Source organism: Camarhynchus parvulus, unplaced genomic scaffold, assembly GCF_901933205.1.
Source record: "Camarhynchus parvulus unplaced genomic scaffold, STF_HiC, whole genome shotgun sequence".
NCBI classification, from domain to species: Eukaryota; Metazoa; Chordata; class Aves; order Passeriformes; family Thraupidae; genus Camarhynchus; species Camarhynchus parvulus.
In genome coordinates, this window is record NW_022148237.1 from 1019566 (window position 1) to 1038297 (window position 18732).

Genomic DNA, 18732 nt, shown 5'->3' on the forward strand with positions numbered 1-18732 from the left:
GGATGGTTTGTCACCATTGTCATATCCTGCTCATGCCAGTGGCACCGTGGGGTCATTTGTCACCGCTGTCACATGCCAGCCATGGCAGTGCCACCATAAGGTCAATTGTCGCAGCCGTCACGTGCAGGCCGTGCCAGCACCACGTGACTCAGACACGCCCCCTTTTTGCCAAGGTCTATGTTTATTGGGCGGGGCCCTCGCCCCGCCCCCAGACTCCGCCCCCACCCAGGGGGCGGGGCCGACACAACAACGACTATGGGAGAGGGGCGGGGCGTGACGGGGCGTGGCCTGTGTGAGGGGCGTGGCCGGGCGGAGGGGCGTGGCCGGGCGCCCCCTAGCGGATGGTGTAGCGCACGTAGGGCACCTCGATGTCGGCGTCGCTGTCGTCGTTGCAGCACAGCTCGAACACCAGGGCCTTGACGTGGCGGCCCAGCTTCTTCTTGGACACCCGCGTCACGATCTCTGTCATCCTGCGGGGACAGGGGACATGGGGGACATGGCAGGGACAGGGGGGTCTCTGTCATCCTGTGGGGACAGGGGACATGGCAGGGACAAGAGGGCACGACCTCTGTCATCCTGCAGGGACAGGGGACATGGGGGACATGGCAGGGACAGGGGACATGGGGCACAGTCATTCTGTGGGGACAGGGGACATGGCAGGGACAGGGGGCACAGCCTCTGTCATCCTGTGGGGACAGGGGGACATGGCAGGGACACATGGCAGAGGTCATCCTGTGGGGACAGGAAGGGACACAGGGAGTGCCAGGGCACACACAAGGAGGGGACACGGCCACACCCTGTCCCCACCCCTGGGACATGTCCTCCCAGCACAGGGCTGCGTTCTTGTCCCCAAGACACATCCCTGCCATGGGCTGTGCCTGCCCTGGATCCCACCCATGCCCCCAGTGTCCCCCAGTGTCCCCAGTGTCCCTACGGTTGGTCGTGGCGCTCGCGCAGCTTGGCGGCCGGCATGAAGAAGGAGTAGAGCATGGACACGCCCTGGGACAGCATGGTGATCTCCAGCCGGTGCTCCTTCTGTGGGGACACGGGGACAGGGCTCAGCAGGGCTTGGGGACATCGGCCACCATGGGAACCCTGGAGCCTTGGGGACATTGGCCACCATGGGGCACCCACGGGAACCTCATGGCCTTAGTGACATTGGCCACCACGGGAGTCCAGTGGGGCTTGGGGACATCAGCCACCATGGGGCACCCACGGGACCCACATGGCCCTGGGGACATTGGCCACAACAGGGGATTGACCTTTCCCCATTTCCCAGCACTCCCGTCTTGGCTGGGGTGCCTCAGTTGTCCCCTGCCCCTGTCCCAGTCCCTCCCAGTTGCTCCCAGTACCTTGAAGTAGGCGAGGAACTGGCGCAGGGTCATCTCCTGCCCGTCGGGCTGCAGCCCCTGCACCTCGAACCGGTCCCACAGCGTCCACTCCACCTCGTAGTACTGGGGACATGGTGGGGATGGTCAGAGCCATGGGGGGACCCCAAATCCCCACTGGGAGTGACCCCCAGCCCCACTGTGACCCCAAATCCCCTCTGGAAGGAAATCTCAGCCCCACTGCAATCCCAAATTCCCTCTAGAAGTGACCCCCAGCCCCACTGTGACCCCAAACCCCCCTTTTCCCACACCCTCAGCCCCACTGCGACCCCAAACCCCCTCCGCCCGCCCCCAGTGACCCCAAACCCCCCCGTGCGCGTTGCCCCCCGGCCCTGGCAGTGCCCACCTTGTTGCGGGGGCAGGCGAGGGGCTCGGAGAAGCCCACGAAGGGCAGGGCCAGGTTGAGGAAGGCGTTTTTGTAGGAGCTCAGCCGGCGGTGCCCCTGCACCAGCTTGAAGAGCTCCAGGCACGCCAGGCCCACCACGGCCGCCGTGGTGGTGGCGATGGCCGGGATGATCTTCCCTGCGATCAGTTTGCTCTGGGGGAGACACAAAAAAAAGGGATTTAGGGTTTAGGGGATGGCCCCCAAAATCAGATTGAGGGACTCACAGAACCCCCAGAGCCCCACTGTGGGGTCCATACGGGCTCTGTGTGTGCCCCACACATCGCAGAATAACCACTGGAATGCCCCAAAGCACACCCAGCACCCTAAAACCCCACAGCACCCCATAATAACCCTTGGAATAGCCCAAAGCACCCATAATAACCTCATGAAAACCCTACAGCACCCATAATAACCCTGAAATACCCTAAAGCACCGCTCAGCACCCATAAAAACCCCATAGCACCCCATAATAACCCCTGGAATACCCCAAATCACCCATAAAAACCCCATAGCCCCCATAACAACCCCCGGAACACCCCCCAGCACCCATAAAAACCCCATAGACACCCTTAACACCCCACAACAACCCCATAGGTCCCCCCAGACCCTCACCCATTGTGACATTAACAGCCCCCCAGTGCTCCCAGTACCCCCCCCAGTGCTCCCAATGTCTCATCTGCAGTGACACTGGTGCCCTCCCCAGTGTCCCCCAGTGCCCCCCAGCCCCTCCCCAGTGCTCCCACTGCCCACCTTGTGGCGGTCGGCCGGGGGGATGTCGTAGTTCTCCGCCCGCAGGTTGGAGGCGGCCACGATGAAATCCATGTGGAAATTGGTGTCATCGTCCTGGGGACAGCCAGGGGTGGGTGAGGGTGGGCAGGGGGCACCCAGGGGTGGGTGGGGGGCACCCAGGGGGGGCAGCACCCACCTTCTCAAAGTCGATGGGGAACATCCGGAACCCCGGGAGCTCCTCGGGGCTGGGCAGTGACGCCTTCAGCTCCTCCAGGCGCCCGTCGTCTGTGGGGAGGGAGGGAGGGTCACATGTGGGAGCCCTGCACCCCTTGGCAGCCCCTGGCACCTGTGGGACTCCTCTGAGACCCCCATGGCACCTAGGGGACTCCCCTGGCACCTGTGGGACTCCCTGGCACCCCCATGGCACCTAGGGGACTCCCCTGACACCCCCATGGTACCTGTGGGACCCCCAGCCCCTTCACCCAAAGTGGCATTCAAAGCCCCCCCAGCATGGCATTGGCAGCTCCCCAGTGCCCCCAGCCCCTCTCCCAGTTCTCCCAGTGCCCCCAGTCCCCTCATCCCATACCCAAGGCAGCACTGGTGCTCTGCAGCTCCTGGTCCAGTGCCCCCAGTCCCTCTCCCAATGCCCCCAGCCCCTCTTCCAGTGTCCCTCAGTCCCCCAGTGCCCCCAGCCCCTCTCCCAGTGCCCCCAGCCCCTCTCCCAGTGCTCCCAGTCCCCCCGTGCCGTACCCAGTGCGGTGCTGGCGCTCTGCAGCTCCTGGTCGGACACGTGGATGCGCACGCCGGCCTTGGGCGCGAAGGGCGGCACCCGGACGTGCCGCAGCAGCTCGGCCACGGCCGCCCGGTCCCGCGAGCCCGCGATGCCGTAGCTCTGAGCAAACAGGTTCGCCGCTGCCACCACGTAGTCCAGGTGCAGGGGCTGCGGGATAGAGGGTGTGAGTGGCACCCAGAGGGGCACGGGTGGCACCCAAAAACTGGTACCCAACAATGACCAAAAACTCCAAAAAATGCTGTTTGGGACAATGGGCCCAAAGGGTGACACAGGTGACAACCCCACCCCCACAGGTGACATCCCCTCCCCCCAGGTGACCCAGGTGACGTCCCCTCCCCCACGTGACTCAGGTGACCCAGGTGACACAGGTGAGATCCCCTCCCCCAGGTGACCCAGGTGATGTCCCCTCCCCATCCCAGGTGACACAGGTGACATCCCTTCCCCCCAGGTGATGTCCCTCCCCCAGGGGACACAGGTGACCCAGGTGATGTCCCCTCCCCATCCCAGGTGACACAGGTGATGTCCCCCCCCCCAGGTGACCCCACTCACGTTGTCGGGGTCGAACACGAGGGGGTGGGGGCAGCGCTTGGGCCCCGACCAGAACAGGGTCCCCGAGTTCGTTTTCTGGGGGGGGAAAGGCAGAAAATCAGGGTTAATGAGGTCATTAATTGAGCTCAATGAGCTGTTAATTGGAGTTACTGAGCCAATTGCTTAGGTTAACAATGTATTAATTACGTTAATGAGATAATCAAGGGGTTCTCCCTTGTCTTGGCAGATATTGGGGTAAATAAAGTAATTAATAGGGTTAACAAGGTAATTAATGGGATTAACGTGGTAATTAATCAGGGCTAATTATGTAATTGATTAAATTAACAATACAATGAAGGCACTCCCACCCGTCCTGGGGGGAAATTGTGCAGCAGCTGGCAGACATTGGGGTAAATGAAGCAATGGGGATAAATGAGGTAACTAACGGGGTTATTATGGTCATTAATTAGGGCTAACAATGTAGTTAATCGGGTTAATGAGTTAATTAAGGCACTCCCACCTTTCCTGGGGGGAAGTTGTGCAGCAGCTGGTGGATGTTGGGGTAAATGCGGTTGGGGTAAATGAAGCAATGGGGGTAAATGAAGTAACTATTGGGGTTAATAGGGCAATTAATCTGATGAGGTAATTAATCAGGTTAATGAGATAATTATCAGGTGCCCACCTGTCCTGGGGGAAAAGTTGTGCAGCAGTGGGCGGATGTCGGGGTAAATGAGGCAATGGGGGTAAATGAAATAACTAATGGGGTTAATAGGGTAATTAATCCAAGCTAATGAAGTAATTCATTAAATAACGAGTTAACGAAGCTCTCCCACCTGTCTCGGGGGGAGGTTGTGCAGGAGCTGGCGGATGTTGGAGTAAACGTGGTTGGGGTAAATAAAGCAGTGGGGGTAAATGAGATAACTTATAGGGCTAATCGGGTAATTAATCAGGGCTAAGGAGGTAATTAACAAAACCAGGAGTTAACGAAGCTCTCCCACCTGTCCCGGCGGGAAGTTGTGCAGCAGCTGGCGGATGTTGTTGCTGTACTGGCGGTGCCAGTGCCGGCAGGCCCAGGCCACGCAGTCGGGCCAGGCGCGGGGCCGGTCGCTGACCAGGCTGCGCTGCACGGCCTCCAGCACCTCCAGCGGCTGCGTGCCCGCCAGGCGCAGGGTCCGCTCCAGGAACTTGGGGTCCCTGGGGGGAAAAAGGGGTGCAGGGGGTGACAATGGGTCACAGGGTCCGCTCCAGGAACTTGGGGTCCCTGCGGGGAAAAGGGGTGCAGGGGGTGACAATGGGTCACAGGGTCCGCTCCAGGAACTTGGGGTCCCTGCGGGGAAAAGGGGTGCAGGGGGTGACAATGGGTCACAGGGTGTGCTCCAGGAACTTGGGGTCCCTGGGGGAAAAAGGGGGTGCAGGGGGTGACAATGGGTCACAGGGGTTATGGGGGGTGGGTCACAGGGGTGCCCACCAGGCGCAGGGTGCGCTCCAGGAGCTGGGGGTCCCTGCAGGGAAAAGGGGGTACAGGGGGTTATGGGGTTATAGGGGTGCAGGGTTCCCTCCAGGAATTTGGGGTCCCCAGGGAAAAGGGGGTAGAGAGTTAAGGGGGCTCTCCATGAGGCACAGGGTCCATTCCAGGAATTTGGGGTCCTTGTAGGACCCCTGTGGGATCTGGGGGGGGTCCATTGGGATTTGGGGTGCCCCACACTCACATCAGGTACTGGTTCACGTTCTCGGCTGGCTGCTTGAAGAGCCCCTCGAACTCGTCACGCGCCCACTGCAACAATGGGGGGTCACTGGGGGGTCCTGGCACCAGGGGCACCCCAAAACAGCGACTGCAGTGCCCAGGACACCCCAAAACCAGAACCCGCTGCCCAAACCCCCTCAAAACGGGGACTCAAGTGTCCAGAACCCCCCAAAACAGAACCCAGAACCCCCAAAACAAAAAACCCAGGACCCCCAAAACCAGGGACCCTGATGTCCAGACCCCCCCAAAAACAAGGACTGCAGTGTCCACACCCCCAGAACCAGAACCTCAGGGTCCGAACCAGGAAACCCTGTGTCTGGGATCCCCCAAAACCAGAACCCCAGTGTCCAGGACCCTCCAAAATGTGCACTTCAGTGTCCAGGAGCCCCAAAACCAGGGAACACTGAGTTTGGGATCCCCCAAACTGGGACCCCAGTGTCCAGGACACCCCCTAAACCACAACCCTGTTGTTCAGAACCCCCAAAACAGAACCCAGGACCCCCCAAAACCAGGGAACCCGGTGTCCACAACCCCCCAAAACAACAACTCCAGTGTCCAAGACCCCCCAAACCACAACCCCAGATCCAGAACCCCCCAAACCATGGAACCCAGAGTCTGGGATGCCCCAAAACAGCACCCCTGTGCTCTTCAGGACCCCTCAAACACCACCCAACCATCTGGAACCCCCTCCAAAAAACCACCTGGGACACCCCAGGTGCCGCCCACAGCCCTGGGCACACCTGGACGCACCTGCAGCGTGTGCTCGATGGCGTTGGGGAAGTTCTTGAGGGTGCAGATGGGAATGGCCTTCTCGGGGGGGTCCTGGCTGGAGCTGTAGGACTCGCTCAGGAACGGGATCACCACCTGCACGTTGCCCTTGGTGCCCAACGTGCCCGACTCCAGCAGCGGCTTCCGGTAATAAACGCAGCGCCGGTCCATGTACAGCCCTGCCCGGGGTTGGGGGGCAGTTATGGGGCAGCCCAGGGGTTGTGGGGCAGTTATGGGGCAACCCAGGGGGTACAAGGCACCCTCAGGGCCTTTGGGGTACCCCCAGATATGGGCACCCCACAGTACACACCGTCTAAGATCTCTAAGGGTTATGGGGCACCCTGTGAATATGGGGCACCCCACAGGGGCTGTGGGGAGCCCTCAGATATAGGGCACAAGCAGGGACTATGGGGCAGCCCTCCAAGAGTCTCCATACCTCCACAAGGGTCCCCATAGCCCTACAAGGGTCCCCACAGTCCCCCAAGGGTGCCCCCAGCCCCCCCAGAGGTCTCTTTGTCCCCAGCCCCCCGTGCTCACGCGCGTCCACGTTGTCCAGTGCGTTGGCCACGCCGTCCAGCCCCTCAAAGAAGTCGTCATCATAGACGCGCTCGGTGTCGGGGCCCACGCGGTCGGTGCGGCTGCTGACGCGCAGCGCCGGGTTCATCTCCCGCGCCGCCGCCGCCGCCCGCTCCGACTTCAGCTTCTGTGGGTGGGGAAACAGCTGGGAGGTGAGCCACGCCCCTCGGGACACGTCCTGGTGGGCCACACCCCTTTCCTAGTGCAATGACACAGCTGAGAAATTCAATCGGTGATGTTGGCCAAGAAACTCAACCATTGGCATTGGCCTAGAAATTCAACTATTGACGTTGAGCACAAAATTCAATCATTGATGTTGGCCAAGAAACTCAACCATTGGCATTGGCCAAGAAACTCAGCTGTTGATGTTGAGTATGAAATTCTGTCATTGGTGTTGGCCAAGAAACTCAACCGTTGATGTTGACCACAGAATTCAGTTGTTGATGTTGGCCAAAAAAACTCAACCATTGGTGTTGACCAAGAAACTCAACTGCTGTCGTTGAGCACAAAACTCGACCATTGATATTAACCAAGAAAATCAATCGTTGATGTTGGCCAAGAAACTCAACTGTTGATGTTGAGCACAAAACTCAACCATTGATATTAACCAGGAAAATCAATCGTTGATGTTCAACGAGTAATTGAACCATTGACGCTAAGCATGAAACTCAACCATCGACGTTGGCCAAGAAACTCAACCGTTGACATTGAGCACAAAACTCAATTGTTGACGTTGACCAAGAAATTAAACCATTGACATTGGCCAAGAAACTTAAAGTGTTGACGTTGAGCACGACGCTTGAACTGCTGATGTTGAGCCCAAAACTCAATCCTTGACACTGAGCATGAAACTCAACCGTTGACCTTGGCCAACTCAATGGGAGCATCAACCCCCACTGGCCCTGCCTCTCCAGACCCCCCAAACTCTGCCCCTCACTGTCCCCTCAACTCCTCCCTCCCAACCCACTCCAGCTTGGTGTAGCCAACCCAACGTTGGCCAACCCTTGGGTCACTCCCAGCCCTCACCGTGACGTCCCACGGCCGGAAGAGGAACTGGCGGTTGAGGTTGGACTTCTCGATGGTGTCCATGTCGGTGACGGTGACGCTGCCCTCGGGGCCGCAGCCCAGTCCCACCATGGCGAAGTTCTTGAGCAGCTCGCAGCCGATGGCCCCCGCCCCCACCTGCCAGGGACACGTGGGGACACGTGGGGACACAGCACGAGGTGGCCCACAGGGTTGGGGACATGTGGGGACACAGCACAAGGTGACCCACAGGGTTGGGGACATGTGGGGACAAAGCACAAGGTGACCCACAGGGTTGGGGACATGTGGGGACAGAGCAGGAGGTGGCCCAAGAGAGTTGGGGACGCATGGTGGGAAAGGAATGGGGGTGAGGGGACACTTTGAGGGCACTTGAACAGAGCTGGGGACACAAGGGACATTGAGGACATGCAGATGACATGAAGAAGGAACAATCAGGAAACGTGTGAGGACACCAGGGGACACCTAAGGAACACATGGGGACACTTAGGGTGGCCCAGGAGGGCTGGGGATGTGCGGGTAGGAGGGGCGACACTTGGTAAATTCACAAAGTGACATTTGGTGACATTTGAGGAACAGATGACAACACAAGGGACTCACGGATGATGGAGAACACAGGTGGGGACACTGGGGACATGGGGACATTGGGGACACTGACCACAAAGTACTTCTGGGCACCCAGCTTGGCCTGCAGGTCGGCCCCGAACACGGCGATCTGCCCGTCGTAGCGGCTGTTGCGCTGGGGACGATGCGACACCGGCGTCACCTGGCCGTGTCACTGGCCAGGGGACACCCCCGGGGCTGCAGAGCCACCACGGGGACTCGGGGGTGACAGCAGCCGTGGCTGTGTCCTCACAGAATGACCACCCATGGGTGCTTGGTGGCCACCTTGACCCCATGGTGCACCTGCTGTCCCCAACGGGGTGACCAATGGGGATCCCCTAAGCAACGTCCTCCAACCGATGTCCCCACAAGGTGACACCATCCAGGGGTGACACCCCCGGCCCCCCTGGTGTCTCCCAGCCCTCCAGGGGTGTCCCCCCAAGGTGTCCCCCAGTCCTCCACATGTCCCCAGGTGTCCCCGTGTCCCCTCACCGGCCAGCACTGCTCCTCAGGTGTCCCCCAGCCCCCAGGTGTCCCCCACATGTCCCCAGGTGTCCCCGTGTCCCCTCACCGGCCGGCACTGCTCCTCGGTGAGCAGCGTGTCGCGGTTCTCCTCGGGCAGACACTCCAGCGCATCGAAGTAAAGCCACTGCGTGATGGGCGTGAACTTCCCCGACACGGCCTGGGGACAGGGACAGCCCGGGGACAGTCAGGGACAGTTAGGGACAGGGACAGCCCGGGACACATCAGGGACAATTTGGGACAGGGACAACCCAAGTACATCTCAGAGAGAGAGACAGCCCGGGGACAGGGAAACCCTGGGGGACATCCCAAGGGATGGATCAGGGTCATCCTGGGGACACATCAGGGACAGGATGCTGGGAGACACGTTGGGGACGTCCCAGGGGACACATCAGGGACAGGGCTGGGACTATGGTGGACATATCAGGGACAGGAACCTGGAAACGTGTCAGGGACAGAGACAGGACAAGGACAAGCCAGCAACTTCAGGGTGACATGTCAGGGACAAGGCCAGGACCCTGAGGGACAGATCAGGGACAGGACAAGGACAAGGCGCTGACCTCAGGGGAACCCCGGCAAACACTCCAGGGACACCGCAGTGACCTCAGGGGACACCAGGGGACAGAGACACCAAGTCTGGTACCCCAGGCAGGGCCAGCTGAGCGGCTCCAGCTGTGACACACAGGGACAGCGGCCCCAGGTGGCCTTGGGGACATGGGGACACGGTACCTTCATGACCTCCTGTGCGGCCAGGCCGCCGATGAAGGCGTTGACCGGGGCCAGGTCTCCGGTGGCCTGGAAGGCCAATTCCCGCACCAGCTCCTCGTCCAGCTCGGCCCCCGCTGCCACCTCCTTGGTCAGGGCCACCACCTCGGCCGCGTCACCCTGCCAGGGACAAGGACAGGGACCCAGGGCTGGGGAGAGTGCTGGGGATGGCCAATGAGCAGGGCTTGGTGGCCTCCATGGCCTCAGTGTGCCCAAAGGTCACTCCACAGTCTGTGACAGCCCCAAATGGTGTCACCAGTGTCCCCAACCCAGTGGCTCTATGTCCCCAATGTCCCCCTAAGCTCCAACCACCCCCAACCCCTCTGATATCCCCAGATTCTGGTGGACCCTTGGTGACCTCCACGTCCCTGACACTCTCAATGTCACCAGAGTCACCGGCTGGTGACAGGGCCCTGGGGGCGGCCACGATAGGGCAGGTCACAGTGACCTCCAGGTCCCCAACCCCCTCAATGTCCCCAGTGTCACCACAACCCCAGTAACATTACATTGGGACAGATCAGGGTGGCATCTGTGTCCCCAACACCCTCAATGTCCCCAGTGTCACCAGAGCTCCAGGGACACTGTGTTGGGACAGATCATGGTGGCCTCCATATCCTCAACACCCTCAATGTCCCCAGTGTCACCACCTGGGGGTGGCCACAATGGCGGGTCATGGTGGCCTCCATGTCCCCAACCCCCTCAATGTCCCCAGTGTCACCAGTGACAGGGCCCCAGGGACACTGTGTTGGGGCAGGTCACGGTGGCCTCCATGTCCCCAGTGTCCCCACAGTGTCCCCACCTGGTGGCGGGGCCGCGGGGCGCGGCCGTGCTGCTGCAGGAAGCGGTGCAGGCCCTGCCACGCCCAGTGCAGCATCGAGGGCCTCTCGGCCTTCCCGAAATCCGTCACCATCATCTCGGGCTCGGCCAGCGCGTCCCGCAACCGTTTCTGGGGAAAACACACCAGTGTAAACCAGTGTAAACCAGTACAGCCCAGTATGAACCCCTACAGCCCAGTATAAACCAGTGTAGCCCAGTATAACCCCGTACAGCTCAGTATAAACTCCTATAGCCCAGCATAACCCAATATAAACCAGTAGAGCCCAGTATAAACCTCTATAGCCTGGCATAACTCAACATAAACCTGTAGAGCCCAGTATAAACCAGTATAACCCAGCAAAGCCCAGTATAAACCCCTATAGCACAGTACAACCCAATATAAACCAGTATAACCCAGTATGAACCAGTATAACCCAGTAAAGCCCAGTATAAATCCCTACAGCCCAGCACAACCCAATATAAACCAGTATAGCCCAGTATAATCCAGTATAACCCAATACCACCACTACAATCCTGTACAGCCCAGTATAACCCAGTATATGCCAGTACAACCCAACACAATCCAATACAGCCCAGTATAGCTCAGTACAGCCCAACATAACCCACCAGCCCCCCAGTCCCTCCCAGTGCCCTCCCAGTGCCCCCCAGTCCCTCCCAGTGCCCCCCAGTCTCTCCCAGCGCCACCCAGTTCCTCCCAGTGCCCCCCAGTCCCTCCCAGTGCCCCCCAGTGCCACTCACGAAGTGGATGTGCTTGGGCATCTTGACCTGGGTGACGATGCCACCCCGCACGTAGTCCCCGTAGCCGCTGGTGTCCCCGATGCTGAACGTGTACGGCCCTGGGGACACGGGGGTGTCACTGGGGCACCCCAAAAAGGGACCCAGCTGTGTGGGGCACCCCAAAAAGGGATCCAGGCATGTGGGGCACCCAAAAAAAGGGATGCAGGTGTCTGCGGCACCCCAAAAACGGGTCCAGCTGTGTGGGGCGTCCCAAAAAAGGGATCCAGGTGTTTGGGGCACGCCAAAAATGGCCCCAGGTGCCTCAGAGAACCCCCTGGAACAGCCCCAGGTGAGAGGAGCACCCCAAGAAGGGCCCCAGGTAGCTCAGAGATCCCAAAAAGGGCCCCAGCTACCTCAGAGACCCCCCAGAGCAACCCCAGGTACCTCAGAGATCCCAAAAAGGGCCCCAGGTGCCTCAGACACACCCCCAGCACAGCTCCAGGTGCCTCAGAGACCCCAAAAAGGACCGCCAGGTGAGGGGCCCCCCAGAGCCAGGGCTCACCCAGCACTCGGATCTCCACGGGCCCGCAGCGGTTCAGCTCCTCCATCCCCTCCACCTCCGTGAAGGTGACAAAGTCGCCCGTCTCGAAGCCGTGACGTGCCTCGTCCAGGCAGGTCACCTCCCCAGGACAGCCCTGGGGACATGGGACAGTGTCAGGGGACACGGGGGACACCAAGGGACGTCCCCAGGACAGCCCTGGGGACATGGGGCAGACTGAGGGGACACAGGGGGTGCTGAGGGGACCAGGACTCCCAAAACCCCCCTGGGGACACCCCAAGTTGTCCCCTCCCCGTACCTTGGTGACCATGGACACCATGGCGCTGAGGGGCTGCTCCCCGTTGGGGTCTGTCACCACCATGTCATCCCCAAAGTCACAGAACAGCTGCCTGTGAGGGGAGGGGGGTCAGTGCTGAACCCCAAAAGGGATCCAGCCCAAAATCCCACCCTAAAATCCCACTTCAAAAATCCCATCCCAAAAAAATCTCCTAAAAATCCCCCCTAAAAGGGATCCATCTTAAAATCCCCTCCCCTCAAAAATCCCAACCCAAAATCCCACCACAGAATGTCCTAAAACCCTCCCCCTCAAAAGGAAGATCCCCTAAAAATCCCACCCTGAAAGGGATCTGCTCTAAAATCCCCACCCTAAAATCCCACCCAGGAAAGAATCTCCTAGAAATCCCACCCCAAAAGTGATCCACCATAAAATCCCCAACCTAAAAAGGAACCTTCTAAAATTCCCACCCCAAAAGAGATGCACACCAAAAATCCCATCCCAAAAGAGATCTGCCCCAAAAAGGACCCACCCCAAAAGGGACCCACCCCAAAAGAGATGCACCCCAAAAGAGACCTGCCCCAAAAAGGACCCACCCCAAAAGGGACCCACCCCAAAAGAGATGCACCCCAAAAATCCCACCCCAAAATTCCCCCCAAAAGAGTCCCACCCCAAAAGAGACCCCAAAAGGCCCCCACGTGGGGGTGCCCCTCACCCGAAGAGCCCGCGCGTGTCGGCCACCACCAGTTTGATGCCGTGGCTGTGGCAGAAATCGCCCACCCAGAGCTGCTCCTCCAGCGGGGAGTTGGTCAGCACCACCACCTGTGGGACAGGGCACCCGGGCACTCACCTGGGCACACACCTGGGCACCCACGTGGGCACTCACCTGGGCACACAGCTGGGTACTCATCTGGGCACCCACCTGGGCACTAACCTAGGGAATCTGGGCACCCACCTGGGCACTCACCTAGGCACACACCTGGGCACTAACCTAGGGAATCCAGGCAGCCACCTGGGCACCCATCTGGGCATTCACCTGGATTACCTGGGGCACCTGTCCCTAGGTGGGCACACTTGTCTGAGAGTTACACCTGTACCCAGGTGGGCACACCTTTCTGAGGGGGTTACCCTGTGCCCAGGTGGGCACAGCTGTGCCAGGTTACCTGGAATGTGCCCAGCAGCTCCTTGGACAGCGGCTCCCGGGTGCTGCTCACGGCCACGTAGGAGTTGAGCTCGGCCAAGCGCGGCAGAGTCGCCTCGGCCCGGCTGCGCCCCATGTCCTCCTCCCGCAGGTAGAACTGGGGGGAACCAGGGGTCAGGAACCCCAAAACATCCCCAAAACAACCCCAAAAACATCCCCAAAACATCCCTAAAGCAACCCCAAAACATATCTAAGAGCATCCTTAAAACAACCCCAAAACATCCCCAAAACAACTCCAAAAACATCCCTGAAACAACCCCAAAAACATCCTCAAAACAACCCCCAAAACAGCCCCAAAAACAACCCCAAACACCCCACGTCCTCCTCCCGCAGGTAGAACTGGGGGGAATGGGGGTCAGGAAACCCAAAACAACCCCAGAATCATCCCCAAAACAACCCCAGAAACATCCCCAAAAGAACCCCAAAACATCCTCAAAACAACCCCAAAAACATCCCAAAGAACATCCCCAAAACAACCCCAAAAACATCCCCAGAACAACCCCTAAACATCTCCCAAAACATCCCACGTCGTCTTCCCGCAGGTAAACCAGGGGGAATCAGGGTCAGGAACCCCTGAACAACCCCAGAACATCCTTAAAAACCCCCAAAACATCCTCAAAACACCCCCAAAACATCCCCAAATCCCCACAACACGCTCCCAACACCCCCAAACCCAACCCTAAACACCTCCAAAACACCCTAAAACCACCCCCCAAACCACCCCAATAAACCTCCCTCCAAAATCCCCTCACACCCAGAAAAAACTCCACCACCCAAACACGGCAACCAACAACAATTTATGGTAAAAAACCCCAAAAAAGGCCAGAAAAGCCCACGGGGACCCACCTGGGAGGCCAGGTCGGCCCAGGCTGCGGGGTGGGGGTCGTGCAGGGTGACGGATTTGACCCCCCCCAGCACCAGGTTCTTGGCCACCTCCACGCCCAGGCCCCGCAGCCCCGACACCAGCACGTTGGAGGTCTGCATGCGCTTCATGGCCTCGTGGCCCAGCACGTACCTGGGGGGAAAAACCCCAAAAATGTCAGGGGGAACCCCAAAAAAACTCCATGGGAATTCAGAGCTCGCAGGGGAAATTCATCAGGGTTGGAGGAACCCTCCCCAGTTCAAGCGTGTTCTGCTTAATTTTCTGTATTTGTAAAAAACCGTGAATTTATGGGAAAACCCCAATTATATAAGAAATCCAAAATGTATGGGGAATGCCCAATCTATAGGGAAATGGCAAAACCATAGAACCCTACAATATGAAGACCCCAAAAGCCTCATTGGGACACCAAAAATCCCAGTGAGAACCCAAAAAGCCAATAATCTCAATGTGATCCCAAGAACTCAATGGGAACCCAATAATCTCAATGGGATCCCAAAGAACTCAATGGGAACCCAAAAATCTCAATGGGATCCTACAGAACTCTCAATGGGATCCCAAAAATCTCAATGGGATCCCAAAAATCTCCATGGGAACTCAGAACTCAATGGGAACCCAAAAATCTCAATGAGAACCTACAGAACTCTCAATGGGATCCCAAAAATCTCAATGGGGACCCAAAACTCTCAAGGGAAACCCCTCAAGGCTGTGGAATCCCCCCAGTTCAAGTGCATCCTACAGAACTCCCCACACTTATAAAAAATCCTAAACTTCTAAGAAAACCATAATCTATGTCACATCCCCAAATCCGTGGGGACCCCACAATTCACAGAGCAAAGCCCAAACTATGGGGAAACCCCAAATCCATGGGAAAATCCCAAATCCATGAGGAAACCCCAAATCCACAAGGAACCTCAAATCCATTGGGAAACCCCAAATCCATGGAGAAACCCCAAATCCATGGGGAAATCCCAAATCCACAAAGAACCTCAAATCCATGGGGAAACCCCAAATCCATGGAGAAACCCCAAATCCATGGGAAACCCCAAATCCATGGGGAAATCCCAAATCCACAAAGAACCTCAAATCCATGGGGAAACCCCAAATCCATGGGAACCCCAAAACTCACAGGGCAAACCCCAATCTATGGGGAAACCCCAAATCCACGGGAAAATCCCAAATCAATGAGGAATCTCAAATCCATGGGGAAACCCCAAACTATGGGGACTCCCCCACTCCACAGGGATCCTCCCAAGTCTGTGGGGACCCCAAACCCTCCTCGGGGACCCCAAAATGTCGCCCCATGTCCCCCTCACTCACAGCTGGCGGGAGTAGAGCCCCTCATCGATCTCGGCCTCGGCCCCGTTCTTCGCCATTCCCTGGGGACAGAGGGGACAGCAGTGTCACCACAGGGACACTGAAGGTGACAACAGTTGGGCTGGTGACACCTTGTGGGTGACACTGCTCATTGTTGAAGGGACATTTGGGACCTGGGGGACAAGTGTCACCCTCAGGACAAAGAAAGGGACAGCAAAGGACAGTAATTGTCGCCAAAGCATTGTTAATAAAGTCACTCCGAGGGGACTGAAGGGACGTTGAGGGACATGTGCCATCCCCAAGACCTGCAGGTGACACCTCGTGGGTGACACTGCCCATGGTGGGGGGGACATTGGGGACCTGGGGGCAAATGTCACCCCCAGGACAAAGAGGGACCCCGCAAGGGACAGCAAATGAGTCTGAGCAGAGTAAGGGGACATCAAGGGACACAAGGCACTCCCAAGACCCACAGGTGACATCAGGTGACACCAGGTGACACCACGCCCCCAGCAGCAGCTCTGAGCACCACAGAGGTGACAATGACACCAGGGGCTCCCCAGAGGGTGACAAAGTCCCTGTGGGTGGTCCAGGGTCCCTGAGGGGTTGGCGGCACTCAGAGGAGGTGGTGGCACTCGGGAGAGTTGGTGGCACTGGGGGGGGGGGTTGGTGGCACTGAAGGGGGGTTGGTGGCACTCAGGAGGGGTTGGTGGCACTGAGGGGGTTGGTGGCACTGAAGGGGGGTTGGTGGCACTGAGGGGGGTTGGTGGCACTGAGGGGGGTTGGTGGCACTGAAGGGGGGGGTTGGTGGCACTGAGGGGGGGTTGGTGGCACTGAAGGGGGGTTGGTGGCACTGAGGGGGGGTTGGTGGCACTGAGGGGGGGGGTTGGTGGTCACTGAGGGGGGGGCACTGAGGGGTTGGTGGCACTGAGGGGGGTTGGTGGCACTGAGGGGGTTGGTGGCACTGAAGGGGGGTTGGTGGCACTCACGTTGGCGGGGGTGACGCTCGGGGACACAGCGGGGGCAGGGGCACGGCTGGAGCCCGTCGGTGGCTCTGACCCAGAGACGCGGCGCTTCTTCGACAGCGGGGAGCTGGACATCTGGGGACAGTGAGGGGACAGTCAGGGACAGCTGGGGACAGTGAGGGGACAGTCAGGGACAGCTGGGGACAAAGACAGGGGAGGGATATCCGCGGGCAGAGGGGAGTTGGACAGCTGGGGACATCTGGGGACAAGGATGGGGTCAGGGCACATCTGGGGACATCCAGGGACAGGGACAGCAGCAAACTGGACATTTGGGGACAGCCAGGGGTCAGCTGGACATTTAGGGACACGGACAGGGTCACACGGGGACAGTGCTGGGGACAGCAGGGACACTGGGAGAGACACGGGGTGATGCTGGGGGCGAGAGGTGACATCTGTGGCCACCTGAGGTCACTAACAGCAGCGGGTGACACACAGGGTGGCACTGAACAGGACACAGCGACACATAAAGTGAGGAGAGGTGACACCAGGGACAGGAGATGATGCTGGAGGTGACACCAGGTGACACCGGAGGTGGCAACGAGGGACACGCAGGGATGGAGAGGGTGATGCAGGGTGACACCAGGTGACAGCAAGGACACAGAGAGTGACACCAGATGCCACCAGGTGACACAGATGGTGGCACCAGGTGAATGGGGTCACGGGCGGGGCCACCAGGTGCGACAGCCCCCGCGCTGTCCCATTGGCTGTCACCGCCCCGGCGACACCAGGGACGGACAGAGCGACACGCAGGGACGGAGGGACACACAGAAGGGTGGGGAGGGACACTTGGGGACAGCGAGGTGGCACTGAGGGACATCAGACCACAGCAGCACACCCCAGACCCAGGCACGGCACCGCCCGCCGCCCCTGAGAGCGCTCCCAGCACCGGGGGCCCGCGGGTCCCGGGGTCCCATCCCGGGGCGGTCCCGCCCTCGGGGCCTCCCTTGCGCGGGTTCCCCATTAACCGGGGGGGGTTCCCCATCCCCGGAGGTCCCACCCAGGGGGGGTTCCCCATCCCCGGGGGTCCCCGAGCGGGGGTCGCGGTTCCACCCGCGCTCCCCATCCTGAGGGTCCCGGTGTGGGGGGGGCGGTTCCCCCTCACGGCTCCCCCCCCGGCCCCCTTCAGGCCCGGCGCCGGCTCTCGCAAGGCGGAGCCGCACTGGCCGGACCCGGGGCCGCCCCCCCGCGCCCCTGCAGCTCGGGGCAGCCCTCGAGAAGCCCCGGGCTCGCCGCCGGCCCCGCACCAATGTCGCTGTCCAGGCCCCGCCGCCGGGTCCCGCCCGCTCCGCTCGGCTCCTCCGCGACAAGATGGCGGCCGCGGCCGCTGCCACCCGCCGCCCCCTCCCTGCGCGCGTGAGGCCCCGCCCTCCACGCTCTCCCATTGGTCGGTGCCGCCCGGCGCCGCGCTCTCATTGGTTGTCTCCTCCCGCCACCGCCCGCCCCCCTCCCTGCCCGCCTCACCCGACGCGAGGATTGGGCGGGCGCGCCCCGGCTGGCCACGCCCCTTTTCCTGCCGCAGGGCCCCGGATGAGGAAGGCCACGCCTCTTGCGCGGCCTCATGATACTGCGCGGCGCGCGCCCCCCCGACGGCGGCCGAGAGGGGACAGGGGGCTCGAAAGGGCGGAGTGCGGGGAGGCTCTGGGTGGGTACGGGGGGTCGGGGAGCTATAGGGACCTGTGGGAGCTATAGGGACCCAAGGGGAGTTTTTGGGGGGTTATAGGGGCCGATCAGAGGCTCGTAGGAGCGCTTAAAGAGCCCACAGGAAACCGCGGAACACTTTACGTAGTGTCATGCCGAATTGCACAACTTTGTGGAACTGCATGGAAAGATTTAAATAAAGGCCTGCGAAGTAATGCAGGAACCTATAGGAGCCTAAGGGGGGGCCCCAAAGCCAAAGGGGGCTACACAGACGGGCGCGGAGGGGACCTGAGGGGGCTCTAGGGGACCGAGGGGGGTCTGCGGCAGCCCAGGGGGAGCGTGAGGAGCCTCGGGGGTCTCCAGGGCCCTAGAGGGGCTCACTCGCGGGTTATGTGGGGCTTGAGTGGCTGTAGGGGACCATGGGGGCTAATGGGGGCTGTGGGGA

The 18732-nt window shown here is 60.0% G+C and overlaps 1 protein-coding gene across 1 annotated transcript; it reads right to left on the minus strand.

Annotated features, from left to right (window-relative positions):
• Nucleotides 1–162: 162 nt before the first annotated feature.
• UBA1 (ubiquitin like modifier activating enzyme 1) lies at nt 163–17993 on the minus strand. The gene is made up of 26 exons (XM_030969948.1): nt 17894–17993; nt 16614–16724; nt 15631–15689; nt 14277–14445; nt 13393–13527; nt 12945–13051; nt 12254–12344; nt 11959–12091; nt 11418–11515; nt 10642–10788; nt 9807–9962; nt 9127–9237; nt 8611–8691; nt 7938–8093; nt 6873–7038; nt 6318–6514; nt 5533–5597; nt 4822–5017; nt 3845–3919; nt 3253–3442; nt 2699–2787; nt 2524–2616; nt 1735–1926; nt 1353–1454; nt 935–1035; nt 163–470 (listed from the first exon to the last, which is right to left on the minus strand). The coding sequence occupies exons 2-26, from the start codon at nt 16722–16724 to the stop codon at nt 335–337; spliced, it is 3156 nt and encodes a 1051-aa protein (XP_030825808.1). The 5' UTR covers nt 17894–17993; the 3' UTR covers nt 163–334.
• Nucleotides 17994–18732: the final 739 nt, after the last annotated feature.